Source organism: Zonotrichia albicollis, chromosome Z (genome assembly GCF_047830755.1).
Source record: "Zonotrichia albicollis isolate bZonAlb1 chromosome Z, bZonAlb1.hap1, whole genome shotgun sequence".
Taxonomy (NCBI): domain Eukaryota; kingdom Metazoa; phylum Chordata; class Aves; order Passeriformes; family Passerellidae; genus Zonotrichia; species Zonotrichia albicollis.
The window spans coordinates 33,030,264-33,057,092 of record NC_133860.1 but is presented as its reverse complement, the minus strand read 5'-3'; the positions used below and the strand labels follow the sequence as shown (position 1 = coordinate 33,057,092).

Below are 26,829 nucleotides of genomic sequence, written 5' to 3'. Positions count from 1 at the left end.
ATATTTTAGGATGCATTTCCTATCTACAATGAAATACTGAATATAAGATGCAATTTTATTTGCATGGTCTGCGACTTCTGAGTTTTCTACTCCCCACAGATACTATGTAGCTACTGGATGCTGCTGCCACAGTTGTGACAATAAAGGTTTAGTCTCTATAATGGATACTTAAATGGCCCTAACTTTGTTAGGGAGCAGGTAACTTGAGGCTGCTAGAGAACAGGAAGGGAGTGATCAGATTATTTGTATAGTGATATTTCCAATGGGAAAGATGTTCATTGCACTTGAGTAGGGAGGGTTGCAAAACAACTCTATTAGGTCCAAATCTGTTTTTACAAGCATCCTCTACAATGTACCCTAGATGAGATGTCATCTTCTGCTAAGTGCTATACACAATAGCTTAAGTTTCAGCAGCTTTTTGAAGCTATAATATTAAAAAAAATGTTTTCATTACAACTAAACCAAGTTACTGAAGGAAATTAACCTAGCAGAAAGACAAAGTCATGAGCATAGCAAAGATAAGGGAACCATACCAAATAAAATACAAGAGTGGTCTGGGGGAAGCCATGTTCCTGTCTTCTAGGGCTCTGTCTGAAATTTCATTGCCTAACTGTGCTTAATAGTGAAGGATAAGTGAGGGGTGATGAGTCTAAATATGCTGCTTTGGAGATTTTTGATCATGTGTTTCACTCACAGCATATAAAGATTCTCCAGTCTAAGTTGGACTTAAGGAGTTTGCAGTAGAGAGATACTGAATTTCACAAACCTGCCTGTCACCCACAGAGCCTCCATATATGTTTTACAAAGAGCAGAAATTATCTTTCACAGAACTATATGTCATTAGTTGCTGTCAGGGCTCAAGTGTCACATTTGGTTGCATAAGAACCAGCACAGTGGCTGGACAGAGAAGCACAGAATTCCATCAGCTCATCTATTCCTTTATGTTTTTCCATGTCACATCAAGAGGTTGTTGCAAAGATGCCATGATGACAGGGACAAATGGAATCCTTTTAAAGACTGGCTATAGAGGGTCTGACACACAGCCTCAGGAGCTCTGGCAAGCTCTGAAGGATTTCATGCGGCCCTTCAGCTTGATATCCATTAAATGGAAACTCTATTTAAAGGAGTTTATCTTTTTCAATGAACTCAGTTGGCCTTTCTCACTTAAGTACCACTGTAGAATGTTTGCTGTGGCTTTGTAGAACCTGTGAGATGAGTATAAACAAGTAATGAATAGAACAGCAGTAAATAAAGCTAATAGACAAGTTTATTCCTTTGCGATATGGACATATACAAGAGCAAACCTTAAGGAAAATAATTTTTGAATCAAATCTTCATAGAGGCAAAACTATTATTTTTTAAATCTGCTGCTTTTATTCAGCTTAAATATTATTGTACATATTCTTACTTCTTCTGAAGTGTTGCTTTTCACTCTTTTAAAAGATGCTGAAGTAGTTTTGTAGCTTTCACTGAATTTATCTTTTACTGCTTCAAAGCAATGAAAACTATTTTGGCAGCATGTGTAATAGCTTACCATCTATACTGAAAGAATCCAATTAAAGTTCTGTGTTGAGTGAGCCGTCCTTTTATAATCACATTCTCACTGGACGACTTGCTCACAGGGTCAGACCCCACTGTTTGCATTAGAGCCTTGCTGACATCAGTTCAGTTTCTCTGCTCCTCCAGTAGGCCTCAGTGAGAAAACCTGGGCAGTTGTCAAGACAAACTAGGTTAAGGTTGTAAAGACTGGATTTCTTTTCCCGCAATCAGTGCAGTGCAGACTTGTGGTTAAGATGGAAATAAAGAGCTGGGACTATGTAAAAACAGAATGTGTGAGAAAGGGCTCATTGCACAGACATGTTTTCCCTTCCCTATTAGAGCAGATGTCTTCCTTTGATATAAAGGTGGCAAATACTGGGGAAAAAGTTATTTATGTCTATGTCTATTGGAGTGGTGGAAGTCTGCCTTGGAAATCAGTGGGTAATTATGCTCCATACATAAAATATAAATTTCCCAGCTTTCCTGGAATTGTATGCTCTTAGATTTTTACATTAAATGTTTCTAAATTGCATATAAACAAAGAACTGAAGAACTTAATGAGGGCCTAAGGAACCCTTCGGAAAACTTGGCCTACTTTGGCAAAACTGTTTAAGAGAAGTGAGCAGAAATCTGAAGTAGGCTTTGTGTAGAGAGATTTATTTGTTTATATTGTGATTAATTTGCACTTCTGCAGGGAAAGTGAGATATCTATCTGGATTTTACTAGATCTATGTCCAGAAAGATTTATTTGTTTATTTATTTATTTATTTATTTACAAGCTGTTGTTCTGAGCTGAAATGCATGACAAAGCAAGCCCAGAAAGGATATTAGTGGAGCAAAGGTCTCTGATTCTTCTCTGTGACAACAGGTAGAGCCTGGTCAATAGCTGCTCAGGACTGGCCCTGATATTCACACCAGGTATTGCATGAAATTAGCACAGGAAGGAAACTCATGCATAATCAGCTGCAGAGCTGTATAGGGCATGAGCCTGTCTCATGGTGTGAGCAGTTTGTGCTACTTGGGAAACGGACACACAGCTTTTTGATGTTTAGGTGAAAAGTTAACATGTGTACTTGTTTTGTTATAAAGTTTTTCTAGATTTTAGTTGAGCTGGTCTTAGTCTATTAATTGTTGACTTAGTCAAAGTAATAAGTTGAAATAATACTTTGCTTCTCTCCAATGCCTTCAGGTTTATAAACTTCCTTCTTAGAAAGTTAAAGAAATAAACATTTGCCAAAAAAGAAAACTAACCTCTTCCTTTTGTTTTTGTTTTGCCCTATCCTGGCAGTGTTTTAGAGCACTTTGCTGCAAGGGACCGCCACCACCACGACCTGAGTATGACTTGGTTTGCATAGGCCTCTCTGGCTCTGGCAAGACAAGTCTTCTGTCTCAGCTCTGCAGTGAAAGCGCGGAGAATATCGTGTCTACCACAGGTAGGATGCTCCCTTTATTCCATGGTGTGCTGGGATATTGTCCAAAGATGACTGCTGAAACACATAGCAAAGCCTGTAGGGAACTTCAGCCTACTTGTCTTGCTGTTGAAAGTACCTAATGGATCACTTTGAAGCTACCACTACTTTCTTTCAGTATTTGTTCATATATGGGGAATATCCATGAGAACATGCAATTTGGAATATGTTAGACATCAAAAATGTGTGGTCTAATGAAGCAGAACCATAACATACAGTAGTACTCTGCTGTAGACACACATTAAAATGTTTCTTCTCATTTTACTTTTGATTTTTAAACAGTCTCACTATGTATTGGAGAAAAAGGAGGAGAATATGCTGTAAAATAGAATAGGACAGTGATGCTGTGAGACTTTAATTGGGATTTGTTTCTGTACGTACTTGGTCCATATAGCCTTGTGGTATATGCTAGCAACCAAAAAAAAAAAAAAAAAAGAAAATATCGATTTTTGGTGACAATCCCAGCTTTTTAGATGAGCAACAGGCTTGTTTATGTAGTAAGGGCAGATTGTTATCAAATAATTAATTTACAGAAAGTTATAGTGGTACTGAGGAGATACATAAAAACAGACAGTACAAACACAGATTAGATGCATCTTAAGTCCAAAAAATTTGAATAGGCATCTTGATAATGGTGAACCAGAATGCCTAATACTGAAAAACATGTTTTGATTGAAAAAACCCCAAAACAACAAACAAAAAGCAAACAAAGAACAAAACAGCACCATAAAAACCAGAAAAAGACACGTGAATTAAGAGGAGGGAATACCTGGCTGGAAAGTTCAGAAAGAGGGCAGATTAGGTCATGGAGGTTGAAGAAATCAGGTTCAGTGGCTGCAGCAATTGTTAAGGTTGGTTTGCTGATGGAAGTGATACCAAGTGTTGTGCAAGTACCTTGTGTTTACAGTAACATGGCTTTGTGCTGTAAATGTGGTTCATGGGCTTGAATTTCATGATTGTGCCATAGCAACCCTAACTGCTTTTCAGTGTATGTTTTCTTAATTTACAAGAACATAAGATTATTTAATAGAAATGTAATTAAAATGTAAAACAGGTACAAGAAAATAGTGTTTTTATTAACCTGTGAATAGTTAACCTGTGGCCTCTGTAATAGTTAGAGAGATCTGACAGTTAGCTATGAGAGGGTGACTAACTCAAAAAAGTTAGAAAGAAACTGTAGAGTAATGAGCCTTTTAAATTTTTTTTTATCCCTCTCTTGAGGTTTATCTCTGGGATTAAAATAGATTATACCTAAATATTTTAGACCCTGAAATGAATAGTAACAGCAATATAAATAGAAGTACAGAGCTATCAGAGAAAGGAATGAAAATACTGCTAATTAAAAATTAAATTGATTTTGTTTTTCTAGAGAGAGATGCAATAAAATACTATTATATGATTAGGTAACTTGAGGAATAAAAACCAGCTCTGGAGAATACTAGGCAGGCAAACCAAAATGATGCACATCTAGGGTACTCAGCTTATAATAAATCTTAAATGTGGCATATCAGACAATATTGTGGAGAATCCAAGAATGCAATGTGACCACTTCTCCACTCAGGTTTCAAGTTATAATGTATATTTTTGCTTTTTTCATCAATGCCACTCAGGTCCATTCCATTTTTTACCTTTTTTTAGAACGAGTTTAGGATTTCTCTAAAGATAACAGTCCCCAAAATATTTCATAGTTATTCCCTTCAGATTTTCTTGTACTTTCCTCTATTGTATCTAGCACTGATCATAGTAGGAGTACTGTAACATCTACCAGGGAGGAAAAACATCTTGTTTCTCTTAAGTGATAGCTAATAAATGTGAAGTGAAGCACATTTTCTCAAAACCTCTTTACTCAGTTCACAGGTATGTAATCATGTTGAAACTAGATGGAAATAAATTTAATGTCTGTCTGGATATTTTTTGCTGAAAGAGCGCACATAATTTTTCCTTTATAAAGTATTATGTATGCTTATATATATGTATGCACTGAACATGCAAAATTTAGTGTGTAATACATTGGTATGGCTGGGAGCCTTTCACATTCCTGTTCTTTTGTCTGTCTGAATTTTCAATTAAGGGTAAAGGTCACATTTTGGTAGTGGTTTTTTTGTTTGGTTGGATTTGTTTTATTTTTACTTCAGTTTTAAGCAAAAATCAGGCTAATAGAGGACTCTTAGATATTTCCAGCGTGCTTATGACCATTAAGACATCCAACTTAGGTCTGTAGAAGGATCTTTCAGTTAATAACATTTATGGAAAAAATTAATAATCCAGTTGCAACCAAAACCTATGGAGTTTAAATGGAAGAATACAATCATTTGAATTGCACATTGTTTTCAAGGTCTCCTAAAATTTGCAGAACGATCACCTCGTATTATTGATAGTCTGGATTGTCCACTTTAGCTCTAGATGCAGTAAAAGATGATTTTATAGAAGTATATTCTGGCAGAAGATCTGGATGGAAGTTTTGTGCTAAATTTTGTGTGCCAAGTACTTATAATTGAAAATTACATTTCTTATCCTGAGTTATTCTTGTTCCACTCTGTGGCACTCCTCCACCTCTTACCCCCTTCCCACTGCCTTTGAACTTACTTTTTAAACTTATTGAAATGGAATTTCTCAGGCAAAATCCTGGTTCTTGATGGAAAAAGTTGTTTTTTCTGAATATGTGCAGTTGATTCCAAATGGCCCCTTTAACAAACAGCTTACTAATATTCTGTATTTCTCTCCTTAGGTTTTAGTATAAAAGCAGTGCCATTCCAGAATGCAATTTTGAACGTAAAAGAACTTGGAGGTATGGCATTTATTCCTTGGTTTATAAAACATGCATGTCTAAATCTCCTCATAACTATCAGTTGTTTTAAATTGTTAGTTATTTTAAATTTTAAAATGATAGATTAGTACAGCTGTAGTTAAAAATCTCAGCAGATAAAGTTGAGAATAGCTGTATAAATCCTGACCTCAAAGAAAAAAGGGTAAAAAGGAGGAGGAGTGGAAGGCATGTGGTGTATCTCCTTAATGTAAGTTTTTGAATTGCAGTGGTTGAGTTACACAGAAATACAAACTGGACTGTAATTTTAGTATGGCTCATGTGGCAGCTCAAGGAAGTGTAAGTTCCTTGTGTTTATTGTATGTATAAACTTTCACTTATGAGAACTGGCTCAGGTAACTATCTGAACATTTGTCAAAACCAATATATTTACTGCACCACTGAAAGTGTTGCAAAGGCAGCCAACTTATAATGAGTTATATTCTTTGAGAGCTGTTCTCTTGTTGGGTTTATTGGATTCTGGAGCAATGGTTGTTTTATGGTTGTAGGATTTTTTTAAACTTTTCTACATACAGGCAACCTATTTGGCACCCAATTCTCACTCTGAGTCTCAAGTGAGGTTGCTTGTTAGAAGCAAGAAAACAGTCTCCCATGAAGAGTTCTCATGGAGTCTAATATTCTTCTGATTTGAAACCCACCTAGATCTTCATATTCTAAATTTCTGTGTATCTTATTTATTATTTATGTAAATATAGTAGACTTAATATTGACGATATTTATTAGATTTTTCAGTGAGCTTGTAACCACTCCTAAATTATCTGGAGTAGAATTTGACTTGGTTCTTGAAGAAAGTTTCAGGAGATCTAGTTGCATAGTAGTTTTCTTACCTGAACTTGTTCCAAGAATGCTTTGTGATAAGCACATGTGAAAGGCATAGCATTTCCTCTTTACTACTCACTGGTCCATGGATTTAAACATACATGTTCCTGTTTGAGCATACATTCTGCAAAAAAAAACCCAGTAGGTTTTCTTTCATAAAGGGACCACTCAGACATAGTGTAGATACTGCTTAAGTGTGTTATAATATCACTTTTTGGATTTTTAAAAAAAATAGGGTGAATCATTTGCCGTCTAGTTTATATGTTCTGCTACCTAATCTGTATGAAATATTTAATTCATGTAGATAAATACAATTTTTTAATCAAAAATTGAATCTGTGATTCAATAGCAGATAGCAGATCCTTGTTAAAGTCTCCTAACATTTTCTGATCATATGGGTATGTGTGTTTTGAGAAATCTTATCTTAGTGGGGAGTTTTGGCTCATGATGAGGAGTAATCCAGAACACTTGATTTGTCGTTTTCATCCATTTGTCTCTTCTCAAAGACAGAGGGATTGTCAGAATTTTTTACTGCACCTTTTACTTCCTTTTTCCTTTGACCTATAGGTGTTTGCATGTCTATATTTAAAACTTATCTAATCTGATTTCTTATATGAAATATTGTAGAAAAATGCTAGTTCCCTTACCTTTTCATTGTCTGGTAAGAGAGCAAAAGCAAGCTTCCAAAAGTTTATTTTGTTCCAAAAGTCGATGGTCACTAGTAGCGTTCCCCAGGACTCTACTCTATGGGACCCATTTTTGTTTAATATCTTTATTGATGATCTAGAAAAGGGGATCAAGTGCATTCTTTGTTTGCAGATGACAGCCAGTTGGGTGGGATTGTTGATCTCCTGGAGGGTAGGAAAGGCTCTGCAGGGGGATCTGGGCAGGCTGGATCATGGCTGAGGCTAATGGTGTGAAGTTCAACAAGGCCCAGTGCCAGGTCCTGCCCTTGGGTCACAACAACCCCAGGCAGTGCCACAGGCTGGGGCAGAGTGGCTGGAAAGGAGCTAGGGGTGCTGGTGACAGCAGCTGAACATGAGCCAGGCTGTGCCCAGGGGGCCAAGAAGGCCAATGGCATCCTGGCCTGGATCAGCAATGCTGTGGCCAGCAGGGCCAGGGCAGGGATTGTCCCCCTGTGCTGGGCCCTGCTGAGGCCGCACCTCCAGTGCTGTGCCCAGGGCTGGGCCCTCACTGCAGGAAAGGCCCTGAGGGGCTAGAGAGAGTCCAGAGAAGGGCAATGGAGCTGGGGCAGGGTCTGGGGCACAAGTGTGTGAGGAGCAGCTGAGGAAACTCCTGAGTTGAGGGAGTATTTAGTCTGGAGAAGGGAAGGTCAGAGGTGGCTTGATCACTCTCTACAACTGCCTGAAAGGAGGCTGTGGCCAGGTAGGGGTTGCTCTCTTCTTTGTGTCAACCAGTGACAGGATGAGAAGACATGGCCTTGAGCTGCACTAGCGGAGGTACAGACTGGACATCAGGAAGAAATTCTTAATGAAAACAGTTGTTAAACATTGGAATCACCACCGAGGGAGTCACCATCCCTGGAGGTGTTCAAGAAACAACTGGACATGGCTCTTAGTGCCGTGATCTAGTTTACAAGGTGGTGATAGGTCAAAGGTTGTACTCAAAGATCTTAGAGGTCTTTTCCAGCTTAAATCATTCTGTGATTCTCTAGTCAGCATTTAACCTTTTAGCTGAGAAATGTGTTCCTGTTTGATGAGGGTAAAACCTGAGTTTTCTGGAGTAGGCATGGTTTCTCTCTTGCTCCTATATGAAAATAAACCAAAGCATTTTTCATTTGTCACCCTAGGACATCACTGTTAAATTTTGTTCGGGAATTTCTGCTTCTGATGTTGAAGAGAAACTATGTTTTGCCTGATTGCTGCGTATTTTTTGTCTTATTCCTGGTCTTTTGCCTTCAGTCGTTATGCTATTGTTATATACTTTCTCTTTACTGTAGTGCGGAGGTCTTGTCCAGACATTTGATCTTGGAAGCTTGAAGGAAGGTATCTTTCCTTAACAACCACTGCCTGTTGTTACATGTTATTTATAGAGTGACATTCTGTGTAGTTGTAAGGTTTTGTTGCTTTGTCTTTTTAGGTTTAGGTAACAGGAATCTACATATGTCATCATACAGTAACATATTAACAGCCAGCATTTAAAACACAGCAGAAGTTATACTGCTTAAGGTTCTTATATTCAGCAGCCAAGCATTTATATGAAACAGATGCTGTAGTATCCTTTCTGTTTCATTGAGGCAGTGTCCTTCCTTGAGGTTAAAGATGGTGCTGGTTTTTACTGTGCTGATGGTCTCCAAAGCTGATAATGAAGCCAGGTTTTATTTCTTCGTTTCTACAGGGATTGTAAATTTTCAGACAAAATACAGAGAACATAGTCTCCCTTCTCTAATTTATTCAAGGACTGGTTATCTCTTCATCCTCCTTTAAGATTTAGGGACAGGGAACAAAATTTTATTGTGCTCTCTTTGCAGAAGTTTTTCTTTGAAGTGCATGATTCTAGAATATTAAAAATTCAACACAATTTCTGGATTTTTTTTTTTTTCCTAAGACAGGAACTTGCAGTCCTAACAGAGAATAAAGAGTTTATCCAATTTGATAAATGGTAAATGTTTTGTTTAAAAAGCTGGAGTTTGATCCTGAAAAAGTAAGAATATATAGAGAGCTTTCAAATCTAACATTAGGCTTTCTTGAATTACTTGAAAAGAAAATCTTGCTTTATTTGCTGACCAAGTTGAACTGCCTGTTCTCTAAGTTGCTGTTTTGCTATACCAATAATCCCATCCTTGTTCCCAAGAAGCTAAAAAATAATGTCATCTTTTCTCCCAAAAAAAATTTTGTCTAAAAGATAATATGTATAATTTAAATTATTGTGGAGATGTGCCATGCCCTAGTCCACATTCTTTCAGAATGTACTGTTACCAGAACAATTGGAAATGTCTGTCTTTATTATGTGACTTAGCTGAGTAATGATACAGAAAGAAACTACGGTTGTGATGATTTCCTCCTACAGTGCAGTAATTTGTTGTGGCAACTATGGCTGACACTGTGTGTGATGAACATAGAAAGGAGTGGGAGAAGACTGTAAAAATAAGGCAGATGAAAACATTTGTTGTTCAGAAGATTCTAACAGTGTTTTGCTGAAAAAAGTTTGGGATGCTGAATGCTGAGGTTGGTTCTCAAGATAGATAATGAAGGTGTAAAGGCAATAGGCAGCTTTTTCTTTGATTCTAACAAATTCCAACCTGAAGACACAGTGGCTGAAAGCCACCATTTATTCCCTGTTTTTTTAAGCCATTTGCACTTGTAATGCTTTCAAAACAGAATATAAAGTTCCAGTTTAGATATTTCTTCAGGTCTATATCAAGATTAAAGGTCCATCCTGGTAGTCAACTAAGAATTTTTAGTTGTCTTTTTGGAATAAGTTATTTAATAATTTTGTCTGTATCCTGTAAATGGAGGCTTAGAAACTACAAGTGAGATGCCAAATAATGAGCCACGTCAAATTTAAAAGAATGATTCTGGTTGTGAGCAGGTCTTCTTCTTACAAAGTTTAAAAATGCTAACAACATGCTATAGGATTTAATAATGTTGCCTCTTTTATTTATTTAAATATATTGTCTTTATGTTTGTGTTAGATTTTGTGATACATCCTAAAGCAATTTTCTCAAAAGCAGAGAGTACATGTTGTGTAGTCATATTGGAAAATTCATTTAAGACAAAAATCTGTTAAGTGCTTAGCAAGAGTGGAGTGGTTAATATCAGGAATGCTCTTGTCTCCAGTTGGTTGAGCATGCCCAGGAAAAGAGATGAGAACTTTCCTCCCCACTCCTGTTACTTCTTAAGCTTGATTACCAAAGTCATAAATTCACATTCTTAGGCCAGCTAAATTAATTGTCTAGGTGACAGCTTCAGAACAAATAGCTTTAAATAGGTTTGGTTAAACAAAGCATGTGTATTTTTGCCTTAATTTGGAAGTAAAGAGCAGCAGAAAACAGAGTAGGAGGAGAAGCCACACTGTTGTGCAGTCCAAGTTGAATGGAAAATGTGAAATTCTGGAGAAGACAGAAACAGTTGGCAGGTAGTATCTGCCTGGTAAAAAAATGATGGATGTGGGAGAAAGTAATGTTGCTCTATTAATTAGAGCTTAAAATTCAAATATTTTGGGAAATTTCTCTGCCTTTGCTTTATGGAAGTAGAGTACAGAACACCCTTCGAGCAACACAGAGCAGCTAACATTTCATCAAGTTAGTCATCAGAAAACTGATCCCACAAGTAAATGCCAGCCTAAGTCATCTACAGGGGGATGAACTAACACAAAGCAATAAAATCTCCATACTGTACTTGACTAAAAGGCACTTGACACGTCTACAAAATCTGGTTGTGGAGTACCATGCAATGCCATCTGTGACATAGCTGCATCAAACAGTTTACAGAATGTCTTAACAGATGAAATTTTTAGATGACCCTGTTGAGCTGTCCACGCTCTGAGTTGCACGGATACATTCTGTTTCCAAAAGCATTAAAGTTAGATCTGTTTGCTATCAATCATGCTCAGCCTGCTGTTCGAATGGTGCCTAAACCCAGGCTCTGTCACATAGTTTCCTCATTTTATAGATAAGAAAGATCATTTACACCTGCTTAGGGACCTCTTTAATGGGAGTCTGAGGAAGCTCTTATTCAGCATAGTGATCTTGCCACTGTTCTTTGGAAATATTGTGCTTTTTGCTACAACTGGGTCATTTTTTACAGTGTGAAAGGACAACCTGCAGTTTGTCTCACTGCAAGTAGGAACCATGCAAGCAATGCCTATCAAAGCTGTGTAAATAGGATAAGCAAAATACAGAATTTCCTAGTTAAGCTTTTTGTGGGTGTGGACTGGTTGTTTTTGTTTGTGAGATATTTTGTGGAGAGAAAAGCAGAACATTTGGTTTGCTTAAAAGTCTCTGCCTTATGTTGGGCTTGCAAGGTCATTTTCTTCAGGCAGAATAAAAGGATAGAGTATGGCAGCTTAGTTAAGCATCAGAAATGATACAAATATTTTAAGAACATCCCCCAAAGTTTTATCTGTTATTCTAGACAGATAAAGCTTTGAACTTCTGTAGACCAATTCACAAAAAGGCTAAACAGAAATACACAGCTATGGTAGACTTGCCACTTCTTTTGTATGACTATTAGTTTGAAGTGCCATAGAGATAGTTATATTTTGGACCTTATTTGAGGTTAGCTGCGCTGTTATCAAAGCTGTGGCTGCAGCTCAGGGGAGGGTACATTTGAACCTGGCAGGGTGCTGGCAGCAGTCTTACTGTGGAGTTGTGCCTCTGCTTCTGAGACCCTGGCTGTCTCAGAGTTCTCTAGCAGATGATGGGAGAGGGACACAGATGCCGGTTATCTTGATGCCAGCCAGTCATTGCTAGCCCTAGAGAGAATACTGTGTGTTTGTGAATTTAAAAAGCAAATAACCCCAAACTCATAAAAAAACAGAAGAAGAAGGGGTGAAGAATGGCTGGCTATGCCACCTGCTACAAACTATTAAATCTTTAGAAGTTGGGCTTAAATAGATGTTAAAGCATATTGCAGGGCACGCATATCCTTCTCTTTTTAAAAAAAATTAATTTGTAATTTTTAAAATTAACTTTATAATGAATTTTTTGTTCTTGACTAGAACAGAAGACATTTATTTCAAATTGCAAGGCTTTTTAACATGGTAGTATAAAATACACACAACCAAGTAGATCAAGCTGACTTTCTGGAAGCAGGTATAAGTATAATGTTTTTAAAACTTCCAAGTGCTTGAAACCCAAATGTTATTCCAACAGATTTAATATCAGAGTAAGGTGGAGATTCAAATTTGGAAACAGCATATAAGTTAGCTAATAAGGAAAATACTGAAGGCTTGACTTCCAGATTAATTTCACTGGGAAAGCCTGGAAGGCAGACAAAAGATGACAGAGATGGTTTCCATAAACTTTGGTTTGATAAGAAAAATAAAATGAAGTACCATAAACTTATATGCATTTCTGATTTTGTATGTTTTGAATACAAAGGCAGACAATTTTTTCTCAACATTTTCTGTCTTTCTTTTTTTTTTCTTCTATGCTTTTTTTTCTTACCATATTTGAATTGCTGCAGTGAATGTAGCTGATTTGGCACTCTCAGAATATTCCTCTTTCTGGGGAAAAAATGCCAGTTTCCTACTGCCATGTTTTCTGCATTGCAGGAGTACACTGCCTGAAAGCCTAGAGAAAGCAGGCTGTGATCAGTTGGCCATAGACCCCAGGAAGCAGAAGTCCTGGGACTTCTGCGAATGGGAGAAGGTTTTGGTTTAGCATCTACATTGTAGCAGGTAGCCATACAAAGTAGCCATAGAATGGTGACTGACATTACACCAGTGAAAACGTTTGTGTCTCTGTGCAGATGTCTCCGTCAGATGGGTCAGATTCCATGAGATTATTCGTAGCAGGTATCTTAAACAGGATTTATAAATTTATGTGTCATAAAAACGAAACAGCACATTAAAAAAAACAAACAACAAACAACCAATAAAAAAACCCCTATTGTATACAGGATTTATTCAAGGGTGGAATACTGGGAAACCTGCCCAAGATAGATAAAGAGCAACCATATCTCTTGAAGATGTTCAGATTTCTAAGGTTTCAGGCATGTTCTTGGCTACTCAGGAAAATACATGAGTTTTACTTGTGGAGATATGATGTGAAGTGACAGTATAAACTCTACATAGACTTAGAAACATGTATTTTCCAAAGGTTTTCTTGGGGTGAGAGACTAGGGTATATTTAGAAACTTTGCAAGAATGGATAAGAGATTTATTTTCCCTTCCCTTCTTTCTTGCTACCCCACGCATGGCCAGTGTTGCATGCAAAAAGATTTTGTGACAGAGTCATTGGCATTTTTTCATCTTTATGCTTATTAGAAACGTTCTGTTTAATATCAGTAGTGGAATGATCTATATAATATTTTAATTAACTATAAAACCTTCAGAGTATGTAGGTGAGTGGATGATATATTTGAAGTGGTACAAAAGCTGTTTGCAACCTGCATTCTTTCATGTGCTCAAGTTAACTGTTTTTGATGGGAAGGGAAAAAAAAGTTTTTCTCTCTATTTGAGACTATAAGTTCTCCAGACCTGTGATGTATTTTGAGGTTAACAGGAGCTTTAATTTGCAGACTAGACTGTGTTGAAGCAAGGGCTCTGTGACATTCATTGTGCTCTTGATGCAGAGTTGCTGCATCTGACAAGTAACAAATTTGATACATGCAAATTTCTTTCAGTGAATCTTTTTCTGTAATGCTATGTTCTGTTCTCCTCTGAAAAAGGAGGGAGTTGGATGTAGCCTCCAACCACCACTGTGAATGAAGACGTAAATTGAAGTATTCATAGCTGAAAGGTAGATTTGCAGCTCTGTGTTTTGCATAATTTCTACCGGAGTGTGTACCTGTACTTGTGTGTACTGGTTCATGTGCATGTTAAACTGCACATAACTCAAAATCTTCCTCCCACCTCCTAAAGGGGTACTGTTACACTGATACAAATAATTAACAATATTAATATGGGCACACTGTTCCTTTGATGATAAAGAAAAAATATTTGATATTTAAAAATATTAAAATTAAGGTCTTTAAAATTACAGTTAGTTGAGTAAACATGTCCTGTAGTAATGCTTAATGGTTGAGTTTTTTATTATATCATCCTCTCATTTTTCTGTAAGGAGAGGTCTGTTTTTTTTCCTGTAATAAAGTAATTCAAGCCTACGTTTGATTGAATAGCAGTTTTTCTTTTAGAATAGGTGGTGTGGTTGTGTTGTAGTTTAGATTTTGGTGGGTTTTCCTCCCTAGTTTATTTGTAAATTGCATATTTCAGTTGCATCACAAGACTCTACCCACTCCTGTGAGTTCCTTCATTGCTGAGGGAAACAAATCATATGCTTAGCCATAAGTAGTGGTTCTTGCTTGTGTTTGAGGAAGCTGCTACCCTGAATGTCACATTTTAGTGAACCTGTCACATAGCACATTCCTTAGGTCTATTTTTCTGATGTTTTGGAGATTTATTTTTTTTCAAATCTTAGTTAAGGCAGTTTATTGATTGGAGAAACAGTCATATGGTTCAAAGCTTTTAGAGAAACACATGATAGCAGGCTGACAAATCTAAGTGCTTATTCTATGTGTTACTATTGTTTGAAGGGATGTTTTGGGTAGTAGTTAAGTTAAATTCCTGCTTTTATCACATCACTCTTCTGAGAGCCTAAGGATGTTTAATGGATACACATTATATTCTGGATTTCCAAAGACCTCAGACTTCGAATCTTCCTGTCTTTGAAGCCGCTGGAATAGATGAAAAAATAAATAATAAGATAGTTTTGCTGAACTGCACCTAAAAACAACTGCTTTCTTTCTAAGGCTAAATTTGTCATGCCACAAGGTGTGAATGGCTGAATACTTCATAGGCAAATATTTCCTTCCCAGGATAACTCCAGGATCACTCCACTCCACTGTTCTGAGGAAAGAAACTGAGAGCAGATTCTGTTCTCTGGATATGAAGAGTTAAGGCAAAAGAATATCAGGGTTTTTGTCTTGTAGAAATTGTGACTTCCAGCTGCTGATAGCTTATTGATGCCAAGAATTATTTTTCTACTGCATTTGCCAGAAAAATGGTTTAAAATGGCACCCTAAAGTACATGCTTTATCAGTTTTTTCCTTGTCTGCTTAGTGCAAATTATTTTTATTCTTAAATCTCAGGTGATTTTGATTTCTTCAGAACTGAGGTGTAAGCAGTTTCAGGGCATGTCATTAGAGTAATGGAAGATCCCAAAGAAAATACCAAGTTTCATGGGATGTTGTTCTTATGGGAAGTTGGTTCTTATGACTATGACATGGTGACTGACCAGGGCTGGAGAGAAAAGAATTGCTGTACTTTGGTGGTGGTTCTTTTGGGCCAACTGATGCAGGGGAACAAAGTTGAGCTCCTAAAGAATCTGAGCCAAAAAGACAGGACTGTAAGGTCAACAAATCAGATACTCCTTTTCTGGCTTCAGTGTCTTATGTAGTATGTAGGGATCCAGGAACTGCTTTCTTCCAAGTGCTTGGATATAAGAGGTCAAATGCTCTGCAGTTTCCCACAGTTTTTTTTTTTTTTAGAGTGAGAATGATTACCAAGGTAAAACTGAGATTCTAGCAGTGACATGTGATTGAAAAGTAGCTGACTGATGCTTAGAGCAAATAAGACAGATGTTATGTTGCTAGGAAAAAAAAATGTTCAAAGAACTGATCATGGTCTTGGTCTTTAAGTTCATAGAAAATGATTTTCTACTAGTTTTTAAAGTAATGTGATACTTCAGATGCCTGTGACACTGCTGTGTGTGGCTGTGTAAACAGTGTCCCTCTGGCAGCTTGCTCTAGTTGGTTCTGAAGGACTGGGGCATCTAACAGATGCTATAAAATTCTTTACAAGAACAGTGGACAGATAGTCGTGTTCTACAGAAACATAGAATTAGCTTTCAATGCAGTCCCTCTTCTGTATATATAATATTAATCTTCAGATCCTGATGATAAAATAAATAAAACATCCATCTTTGTTTGTCATTTTTATTTTGAGTCTAATCAAATTAACAGAGAGATTAAGCAAGGTCTTGACTAAGTCCTGTGACTGTTCACATTTAAGTAGTCAGATCTGTAGGTCTTTTGCAGAAAAAAACTTATTAGGTATGACTTCAGTATTCTCTGTAGGAAAAAGTTTGTGTGTTTGTGTGTTGACACCTTGTGCTGGGTGCAGATACAGAAACAAAGTGTTCAGGGTTCCAGTGTGACTAGTTAAAAGACAAGAGTAACACTATTAGGTGAGATTTGAATACTCATGAGTTGCATACCTAAATTTCATGGAGCAAATGTTTATTTCTTCCTTCACTTGTATTTAGTGACTGTCTTTTTTGTTGCACAATGCGTAAATTAAGTTAATATTTTAAGCATTGTATTAATCTTGCGGTCATTTTGTTGCATTAAAATCTCATTATGTTTCTCAGAAATTTTGTGTTATTTTCTTTCACTGAAAAGAGGAATTTTGTTATTTTAAGCTCTTGGTTCTTGTGGATATATGGAAGTTCAGTTCTCTCTGTCTCAAAATAAGAAAAGTGTCTATAAAAGGTACTTTCTGCACATTTCTGCAAGTCACTGTCTGGCAGACATGTCAAGTTTTCTACTAGACTATTGCTGCCACTGTTCACTGTTTAGTGTTTGTCCCCATGAGTGTAGTGCCAGATCCAGACATACAAAGAATAGCCCATATCCAAATCATAGTTTAGATAGTTTGACAGCTGTCAAATACAATTTTTTTTTCCCTACCTCATTGCTACAACATATGCTGCTCTCCAGGGGAGACAAAAGCTTTCTGTTGATAACCTTAGTGCTTGGCTTCTGTTGAGATGGCTGAGTGCTGCTGAACTGTGTCCTAAAAATTACTGTGGCATATAAGCCTATACAGTCACTCATGTGTCTGCTTTTGGGCTCTTCCAGAATCCTTAGTGTGGTTGACAGAGCAAAAGTAGTTGAACTGAATGCCTTTGCATGTAGTCACCCTAGCTCCTCATTCACTGTTCAACTCACTATTGTATCATCATTCTCCTCATTAAGTATCTAATTACTTTAATAGGCTTTCCTGACACCTTTTTTCCCCAATTATGAAGTGGTTGCCTGATGGTTTGGAGATGAACTGGAAGATCTTATCAGAAATGAACCACTGCCATGACAGAAGCTGCAGGTTTATGACAAGGAGCTGCAGGGCAAAGTGAAAAAGAATGGGTAAAGGTTTAGGTCTTAGTGCCAAGATATTCCAGTGAGAAGGTAAAGGATTAGGCTCTGTGGTACTGTCAGCATGGTAGTTCTGCCAGTACTCATTAACAGAGCAGACGCTTTAATGGAAGAAAGCTGCATAGAGTCAACTTCCTTCCTTATTTAAACAATGTTGATTTGACATTGGTGTGTGTGTGTGTATGTTGGATTTTTTAATACTTTTTTTCCTTTTTATTCTTTCAATGATGGTTAAGAGAGAAAATTTAATTAAGTATTTTAATAATTCTAAATAGATGGTTTATTTTCACTTACAAGTGTTACATTTGTTAAACTATTCTTGTTTTAATTAATTCTCATTATTGTCTTGAAAGGAGCTGACAATATCAGGAAATACTGGAGTCGTTACTACCAAGGATCCCAAGGGGTAATATTTGTACTAGACAGCGCCTCCTCGGAAGATGATCTAGAAACTGCTAGGAATGAGCTGCATTCTGCTCTTCAGCACCCACAGTTATGTACTTTGCCGTTTTTAATACTGGCCAATCACCAAGACAAGCCAGCAGCTCGCTCAGTACAAGAGGTATGTTAATGTGTCAGCTTCTTGCCTGCTTGTATTTACTTTCTGCACACCACTGATCCCTTATCACTTATTACCCTGACATCCTGGTTAAGGACTGGCCTCATTTTCTCCTTTACTGTAAGTATGCAGACCAGCAACAGTCCCAGTCTCCAAAAACTTAGTCCACTGCACTCTATACAGACTTAGTTGTTCTGGAAAACAGACAAGTAATACTTGGATACAAGCAGATCTTCTGCTTTCACCATATTTTGCTTAAGGGAAGAAAGATGTTTTTAAAACTACTCTTGTGAAAAGCTGCTGGGACAGTGATTTTTTTTGTTTAACTTGGGTTTTTATTTGCTATTAGTTTTAATTTTGCGCTGTTCCATTACTCCATTCTTTTCCACTGCTTAAAGCAATATGTTGCAGCCATAGGTTGTCTTTTTTATGTAAAAGCTTTTATCTGAACGGCTGTGTACTGATTTGAGGTAAGAATTGCAATTCCTGTTCTGATATCCTGAAGTGTTTCTCATCTTCCTGTTCCAAGGAGTAATGTTTTTGTCTAATTTCTAGCTATCACACAGTAAATTACGTAATTGTTCTATTCAGTGTACCTTTTGCTCTTCAGTTTCTGAGAAATTTGTCTTGTCTACATTCCGATCATGTCAGATACATTTGGGGAAATGCTGAAAATTACTTCTGAAATTGTAGGAAGAAGTAAAATCGGGTTGTGTCATTCTGTTCATAAATGTCATTTAAAGGACTCCTCCTCTTAAAGATTATATGAGGAATCCGTTTGTTCTGTGATTGCAGCAGACTGAAAACTGTTTCAGCACCTTATCGTGTTGCTGCTTTGTATTTAAACTGATTCTTTCTTAGATTTTTCTTTTTCTGAAATATGAAGTTATAGAATTTGAGCTCAGAACAAACTGATCTGTACAGCATAGTACAGATGCTGTACTTAGTAAGAGATGCTGCTCTTAGTACAGCATAGGTGAACATACAGCCTTTTTTTCTTTATTGCTACTTACGTCTCCTTTCTAAGTCAAAAGAAATTAAGCTTATTATATGTTAGGAAATGTCATAAATGTAAATGGAGTATAGCAGTGGTCTTAAGAAGAGATTGTGAAAGGTTTGTCAACTACACTGTAAAATAGTTTTAAAAATTGTTGGTCCTTTTCTCTGAAAATTCATTCTTAGGAGAAAGGGAAAAAAATGGAATTTGGATTGAAAATATCAAGTTACATAAAAAAGTAAACAAAAGTTATGCAGGGATAGAACTTACAAGTTCTAGGTCTTGTTCATGTAAAAAACAGACTTAGAAAAAAGTACTTAATACGTAAAGGTAATGTAATATGGATTTTGATATGTAAGTTTAATAATTTGGCCTGGTTTATTGTACAGCATAAAAGCAAATTTGGCCTAGTTTATTTTACACCATAAAAGCAAAAACTTCCCACTTAAAAACCAAAAATATCCTGAGACAAAACTGGTTGGATTTTATCATCGAAATATAGTCTATATGCCTTGGCTTTAACTTTTTCATAGAGCAATACAGATCACATTTTTCATCATCTGTAGGGCTATTTCTTATATGATTTAAGTATTTCTTATTTTACTATATTTTTCACTTTTAAAGTGGCCAAAATTAAGTGAAGTTTTTTATAGCAAATAAAATTTCAGAAATGTTCTTTCTCCTATTTCATATTAATAATGAATGCAATGCCAGTTGGTTTGCTTAACAGCAAATTATACTTGTAACTCTCTCATTTTGCAGATGAACTCATGTGGGCAGACTTTTGGGCCTGACCTGAGTTTTCTGTGTATTTAGACATAACATTTCTGTTCTTTTATTGGCAGTACCCTCATTTTCACCTCATTCTTCATTACCAGTTGCTTGAGATCTCAGTAGGGTAATAGATCTCTCTATGCTTACAATAGCATTTAAATAGGTTTCTACTACATGCTTTTAAAAAAAAAATCTTACAGTTTATTCTGGTAGCAGACAAGTCTTGATTGCTAATGTATGAGTACAACAGAATGTGTGCAGAATACAACAGTTTTGTTAAATGTGCATGGTACATGCATATTCTCAGGGAAAAACTCACACTGTATCAAGAGCTCAGTGATTTTTGAAGATCTTTACTTAAGAGTACTGGAAAGAAAAATTAAAAGAAAAAGAAAAAAAAGGGAATAAAAAAGAGAGAGAAAATGTCATGAAGTTGTTACATTGTCTCTGAAAAAAATTATGATCTGTGTTTGCTATGTATACAAAGTAGAAGCCTTCTTTGGTCATTTTTACCAATGTTGAAATGGTAATTTCTTGCTTTCCTGATGCTTTGCTGTGCTATTTTCCTCCTTATTGAGACGTGGAATAGACGTAAAATGATGAATGGCTAGATCATTGCTTATATAAAACAAACATATTAAAGTATGTAACAAATGTAACATGTTGAGCATTGAGAGTTTTATTAGAAATTTTTGCAGAATGAAGTCCATTAATTATAGGTATTTTCTTGACATTTTTTCATGTGTTAGAAGACAGATGAATCACAGTTGAAATTTAAAAATATGTATGCATTTTTTTAGGCAACAAATTGCCTTTCTTTAATGGATATGAAAGAACTCCTTGGAGTATAATTAAGGAAAATGTCTGAGTTGAGTGGTGCATAATAGGAAATGTAGAAAAATATTTATCTACAACAAAAATTCTTCACAAAACTGTGCAAGTGCCAAGCAATTTCTGCAACAGATGTTAGTTATATTTTTTGTTGGGAAGGGCAGTTGCTTCAGTTTTTCACAATGTTTTACTTTATTTAATGTGGGTTTTATCCATACATTGCTTAGGTAGAAATGATACTGTAGAATCTACGTGCTGTAAGTAATAAGCAATGTCATGAATAGTTCAATTCACAGCTATAGTAGGTACTTGCAAAAATATCCAAATAACTTACTTAATTTATAAAACGCAATTTAATCTAATTCATTTTGCAGAATATGCTTCATACTACTGTAATGACCAGGGAAAGTTACAGCAGAAGCCAAGCTGAAATACTAATCAGTACATGTAGTCCTTTTTTTTTCCCTGAGTTTTGTTGCTGGTTATCTGTTTTCTAGTTATATTTTGATTTTTAAATGAAGAAAGTAACTTTGGCGTGGCATTTCATTTCAGAAACTAGAAGTAAATATGTTTCTCTTATGTAGACTTCTTTGGTGGTTATTCTATCTTCCCATGTCAAAGATATTTGTAAGTTGTTTTTTTTTTCCTGTGACAATAGTATGTATTTAGACATATTTGAATATCTGCTAAGTCTGTGCGGAGATAAAGACTGCATATATTAACCAGGCTGTAAAACTGATACAATTGTTTTTTTTCCAATGGGTTTGCTCCAGAATAACTTTATTTTAGATTGAAATTACAGTAATGAAGAATTAATCCTATATAAGTCAGTTCTGACTGTAGTTTTGGAAAGCTTATGAATTAGCAAATAAAAAAATTTACAAATGAAAAGTAAATTTAGTTACTCAGCATATGAGGGAAGGTGGTAGCATATCAGTTTGGCCATGGTTTCCAAAATACAGGCTACAGTTCCAAAACAATTTATCTAATTATATGTTTTTTAAGTAAGTATCTTTCTGACAGAATGTGCTTTTACTTTTCCACACAAAAGTACTTTTGATTGTCAAAACTGGTTTTGATTAGTCAGATTTCTCTTACAGTGTTAAAATACTGCAGGAGAGTAATGGTGATAAAAGTGCTTCAAATTGCTTTAAAAGGGAACAGGCATTGCTGTGATTATCTGCTTGTTAATTTTTATTTTGGAATGTGTGCTACTTTGTGTATGAGTACCAGAAGCTGGATGTTACAGTGGATTCTTGTGAGTTGAACCAGTGTGCATTTTTCTCCCAGGTCAGAGCAATATTTAGGAGCTGCATGTATTGGAAGTTTTTGTAGCCACTATATTTTAGGAGCAGGCTATTCTGGATACTTGTCTGGATCTGTTTAGGACTCCTGGAAGCCATATAGGCCTGGCCAAAGGAGGAACCAAATTTAACTAGTTTTTCCAGTTCACTGGTGAAGCAGCTTCTTGTTTGGCAGTGTGTTGACTTTGGGACGTTTCTATTTTTATATTTAAGTCTCTTTTTAAGATTGTAGGTGCATTAGATGATCAGTGTAGATCCACTCCATTTGAACTATTCTATTCTAAGACCATATATGTGAAGACATTCATACACTATAACCTGTAGATGGGTTTGTATTCAGTTATCCTAAAATTCAGGCAAATAATAAATTTCTTTCATATATTTAAATTGGTGACCACTAGTAACATGAAAAATCACTGAAGATCTGTTCTAAATTCCCTTTTTTAAAAAAAAAAAAAAGATAGAACCTTTTAATATAGACTTACTAGTTAACAGTAAATCAACCTATTCTCAGCCTATTTTAAGATTATACCATTGTTTTAAATATAGTTGTTGGGAAAAGAAAGCTTATGCTGATCACAAGTGCTGAGTTTTTTTTCTTGCATACAAGACCTTACTTTAAATTTGACTTGATAGGGGTGGGAAACTCCATTGGAGAGTTCATTTTGATTGTCCTTTTTATCTTTTTTAAAAAAATCTTTTAAGTGCAAACAATATTTTCAAAAGTGAGTATGAAAGGCTTGTTGCCTATTTACATAGATTGTGATGCATTTATCTTTTTGAGATTATATGGATTTTGAATCACTGGCAGTGTTTAATTAGGTTTTCTGTTAGGAGAATAGTGGGAGGTGTCTCTCCTAATGAAGAGTCATCTTAAGGCTATGAGGGCTGTTATCTATTACTCTGCTAGTTTTTTCTCAGTTGTTTGTGTCTAGAAATAATTTTGTACATAAAGTGTCTTCTTGAAGCCTTAATATCTTAAAACTAAATAACCAAGAGAATGCTCAGGTTTGCCAGCATCTTTGGAGGCTCTTACTAGTGGTAGGGATCTGGAGCATGCTGCAAATTGGGCTTTCTAGGCCTGCCAATGGTCTGAGTTGGCTACTTAGTATGACAGGCTCAATTCCAGGATGTAATCACTTCTTTCTATTCCAAAGTCTTTGTACTGTTTTTCCATAATTCATGCTGTTTGTGGTTTCTGCTAGTTAGGGGAAAATAGTTCCTCTTTGGAAACCCTTTCAGTGTATGAGTAATAGATGTCATTACTAGCAATCTGAAAAACTGCATTGAACAGTGACTACTAAAGAGGTTAACTTCTGAGACTATGTAGTATCTTAGCTCACAGATTTGAGCAAATGTTTTCCCCAGAAGCAGGTATTGAAAAAACTTAGCCTGCAACCAAGAGTGAAAATGAAAGTTTTCTCTGCAGTCTGTCCCATCCTCACCCTGGTCAAGCCTCTCAAATCTGAGTTTTCAAAGACCAGCTGTTGCAAATCTGTGTGCTTTGTGACAGGGACATCCAGAGCAAAGTTAAATCAGGGACAGATTTTTGGTTCCTCAAGGAACTGTTTCTGAGATGATTTATCTTCAGATTACTGCAGTAAATAGCCAAAATATAGATTCCTACCCTGTTTTTGAGATCATAGTGACCTTAGTGACCTTAATATTTGCAATCCCCTCACTGCAAATACTTCTTTTCGTCCAAGGTGTATCCCCTGATATTTGAAGATTGTTTTGGAGCTGGACTCTGCTATTTTGAGTATTGGCTGCTTCCTTCGCAACTGTGGCCTTTGAGGGAACAGAGGAGTTATTTGTCAGACTTCAGTTATGAACACATTTGCAGGAGAGGAGAATATTATTAAACTAGTATTTAGACAATAGTAGTTTTGCCCTGCTTAGAACAATGAAGAAGTAACTCCTATTCTCCTATTTGTATTTCTTATATGAACTTCCATACTGATTAAAAATGTCATCATACCTATTAGGAAAATGATTTAGATATAAAAGGATCCTATGATAAAAAAAATATATAAATGCAATCTAAAAAGCTAACCAATTTTAATAAATGTGAGTAGATCCGCATCATAGCTAAATGTGAACAGCAAGCAATTTCATACAGTTGCAAGACTGAATCCAAACAGTAACCACACATTTTCCTTGCCTGAATTTGTGTTTCAGTCATGTTTTAAAATAAAGCCATAACAGGTAAAATTGTCAATATATTAATGAGATTAAAAAAAATGAATTGGTATAGTTGATAATGTTTTACTGAATAATATCACTTAGTAAAGCTTAATATTGCTGTCCTAGTGTATGTGGGACAAAGAAACAAAAACTTAACAAAGAAAAGTATCTCTCTGAATTGTAAATTCCAGTTGTGCTCTTGACAAATGGGTGTCTGCAAGGAAATGAGTTCAAAAACTGCCAGTAGAAACTGATTTGGAATGATGTTCCTGAAGATACCAAAAAACTTGCTCAAGCACACCTGCAAAATGCACATATTACACAGTGTACAAGAAGATAAAGAGTAGTAGTAGCTAAGACACAGGAGTAGAAGTCCTGTCCACATACACCCATTTCACAACATGAAACTGTATTTAGAGAAATAAATCTCTTGAATGGCCCTTTGCAGCGAATGGTGCCAGGTACACATCTGCATAAAAAGCAGCTACATATCTTGGAGTAGATTTCAAAGAGTATTGGTTTATATAGTTTTGAACACCAGAAGTGGATTTTTGCAGCACTATTTGGGTCTCCAAATGGTTGTTTTATATGCATATAGGTGCTCTGTACTTTGAGTATTTATTTCATCAGCAGTATTGGTTTGCTTGCTGGCCTCTTTGCCTCCCCCATCTTTCAGGTGTGACAGTCTGTCTGTACGACCACGTGATGAACTGGTTTGGACCTAAAAATTACTTAACTGCTATCCTTCCTCAAGGTCTTATTTTTAAGTAAATTCAGATGAGAACAAAATTGGATAATTGGCATACAGGCACCAACAAGAGGTGGGAGGAAGGTGTAAAACTAGAACTGGTATGGAAAGTTGGAGGTGTGGGCATCTAAAATCCAGTGAGAGTTGAACCCTTCTATCTACCACATTACTTCTCATGCTTTTTTGGCTGATCCCTCTACAGTGAACCATAGTAAAGGAAGATTGTACAGGAAATACTGGAAAATAATTTTTCCCTCTTACTTAAAAATGGAGGTTCTAGAGTAGGTGTGCAATCACTTTTACTGGACTTGAGAGAGAGATAGGAAAGAAACATATTTTCACTATGTTTTGAAAATTTAGTGTCTTTGTTGACTTCCAAGCAAAGAAAGAAGACAGAAAATGTTGTTCAAAGAGGAGTTGCCTGCACTTGCAGAACTAAACACAATGACTGTAAAGATAGAGCATAGTATCTAAAAATAAAAAGTAAATTTATGAGAGAAAGTTTAAAATGCTTTCAGATACAGATCTATATGCATAGTTTATTAAATGTTTTTCATAAATATTTGTTTACTTACAAATGCTTATATAGTATTCAGTAAGGGCTGTTATAGAAGAGCACAGCTTTTTACAGTTCTTTCTGAAACCGGTTTTGCTTGGTAAAAATTTGGTGTGCTTTAGTAGAGAATTAAATTAGATCCTGAGGCCTGTTGGATACAAATCTGACCACACAATCATTATGACTCTTTTGAGCCTCTAGGTCTGTGATATTGCTGTTCTGGGGAATTCTTGAATGCTCAAAAATTTAATTACCGTTAGTGACATCTTACATGAACAAGAGAAGTCGTATTTCTTTCAGAATTAATAACTATTACAAATGGAACAAAATAGTGGCTGTATAACTACTTTCCAAATATAACTCTACCATTTTAGCAAAGATGGTCTCAGAATCAATTGAAAAAGAATGGAAAAGTATTTAGTAATGCATTGGATCAAGTTTGTGAACCCTCTTCTATTGTAAAAATTATTTAGTATGTGTTTTTCTTTCAAACACCCATCTTACATGGATATATGCATGTATATGTACTAGAATGAAATCTTGAGTTCGATAGTGTAAGCTGCTGCTTTTTAAAAGATGAGGACTTGTATTTTTCTTTTTAGTGCTAAAACAAGTGTGCTGATTATAGGCAAGTTAAATATACTGTGAACCTTGAATTTACCTAGGAAAAGATAATTTTTTGTAGTTGAACTGCATAATTTATACGTGGTACTCAATATAAAAAAGGATATTTTAAAAGAAATGTTTTTCACGTTGATTATGATAACATAATCTTCATTCCATTAGAGTAGGTATGCAGGGTATGAATTAATTTCTGGCCACAGTCCATTCTGCAGGAATTACACACTCACACACATGGGAAATCATGTTGAGCATCTTAATTGGTCATGTCAGGGAAGTTCAACAATAGGCATAGCAGGAGAAAATCTATCCATTTTATATTTGTGTAAGTATTTCAAGTTAGATTTTAATTATGTGCCACAAAAGTAGAAAATTTTCAGCTGCATCAATACTACCTACACTGTGACACACCATAGGTTATTGTCTGTAATTAACAAAACCCTGAAGACTTTGCTGGAAATATGTGTATGCCGAGTTTCTTAAAACCTGCATCAAATAGAAGGTGCTCAGAGCTCAGCCTGAGCATGGGAGGCCTTCTGTTCCCTATGAAACTCAAAATTTCTGAAGATGCTTGAGGAGAATTTCTCTTGAAACTGAGCTGCAGCATGAGGAAAAACAAGCCTGAAAATTGAGGTGTCATAGGCTTATCAGAGGCTGGTTCTTTAGATTTTTGAGCGTAAGATTCCTATGAGCGAAAACAAACCATAAATCTCTGGAGATGGAGATGTTGGCATGTATGTGAGAATTCATGAAACAATGATGTTTT

General features: G+C 36.0%; 1 protein-coding gene across 8 annotated transcripts in view; it reads left to right on the top strand.

Annotated features, from left to right (window-relative positions):
* Positions 1-26,829, top strand: part of ARL15 (ARF like GTPase 15) — a 269,511-nt gene that overhangs the window by 107,373 nt on the left and 135,309 nt on the right. For all 8 annotated transcript variants that reach the window (XR_012578306.1, XM_074533675.1, XM_074533670.1 and 5 more), the window contains 3 exons: positions 2,828-2,972; positions 5,737-5,796; positions 17,843-18,051. Coding sequence is in view for 7 of the 8 variants with exons in the window: in XM_074533675.1 (XP_074389776.1) it covers positions 2,828-2,972; positions 5,737-5,796; positions 17,843-18,051 (414 nt within the window). In the remaining variant the exon portion in view is untranslated. The remainder of the gene's footprint in view (positions 1-2,827; positions 2,973-5,736; positions 5,797-17,842; positions 18,052-26,829) is intronic.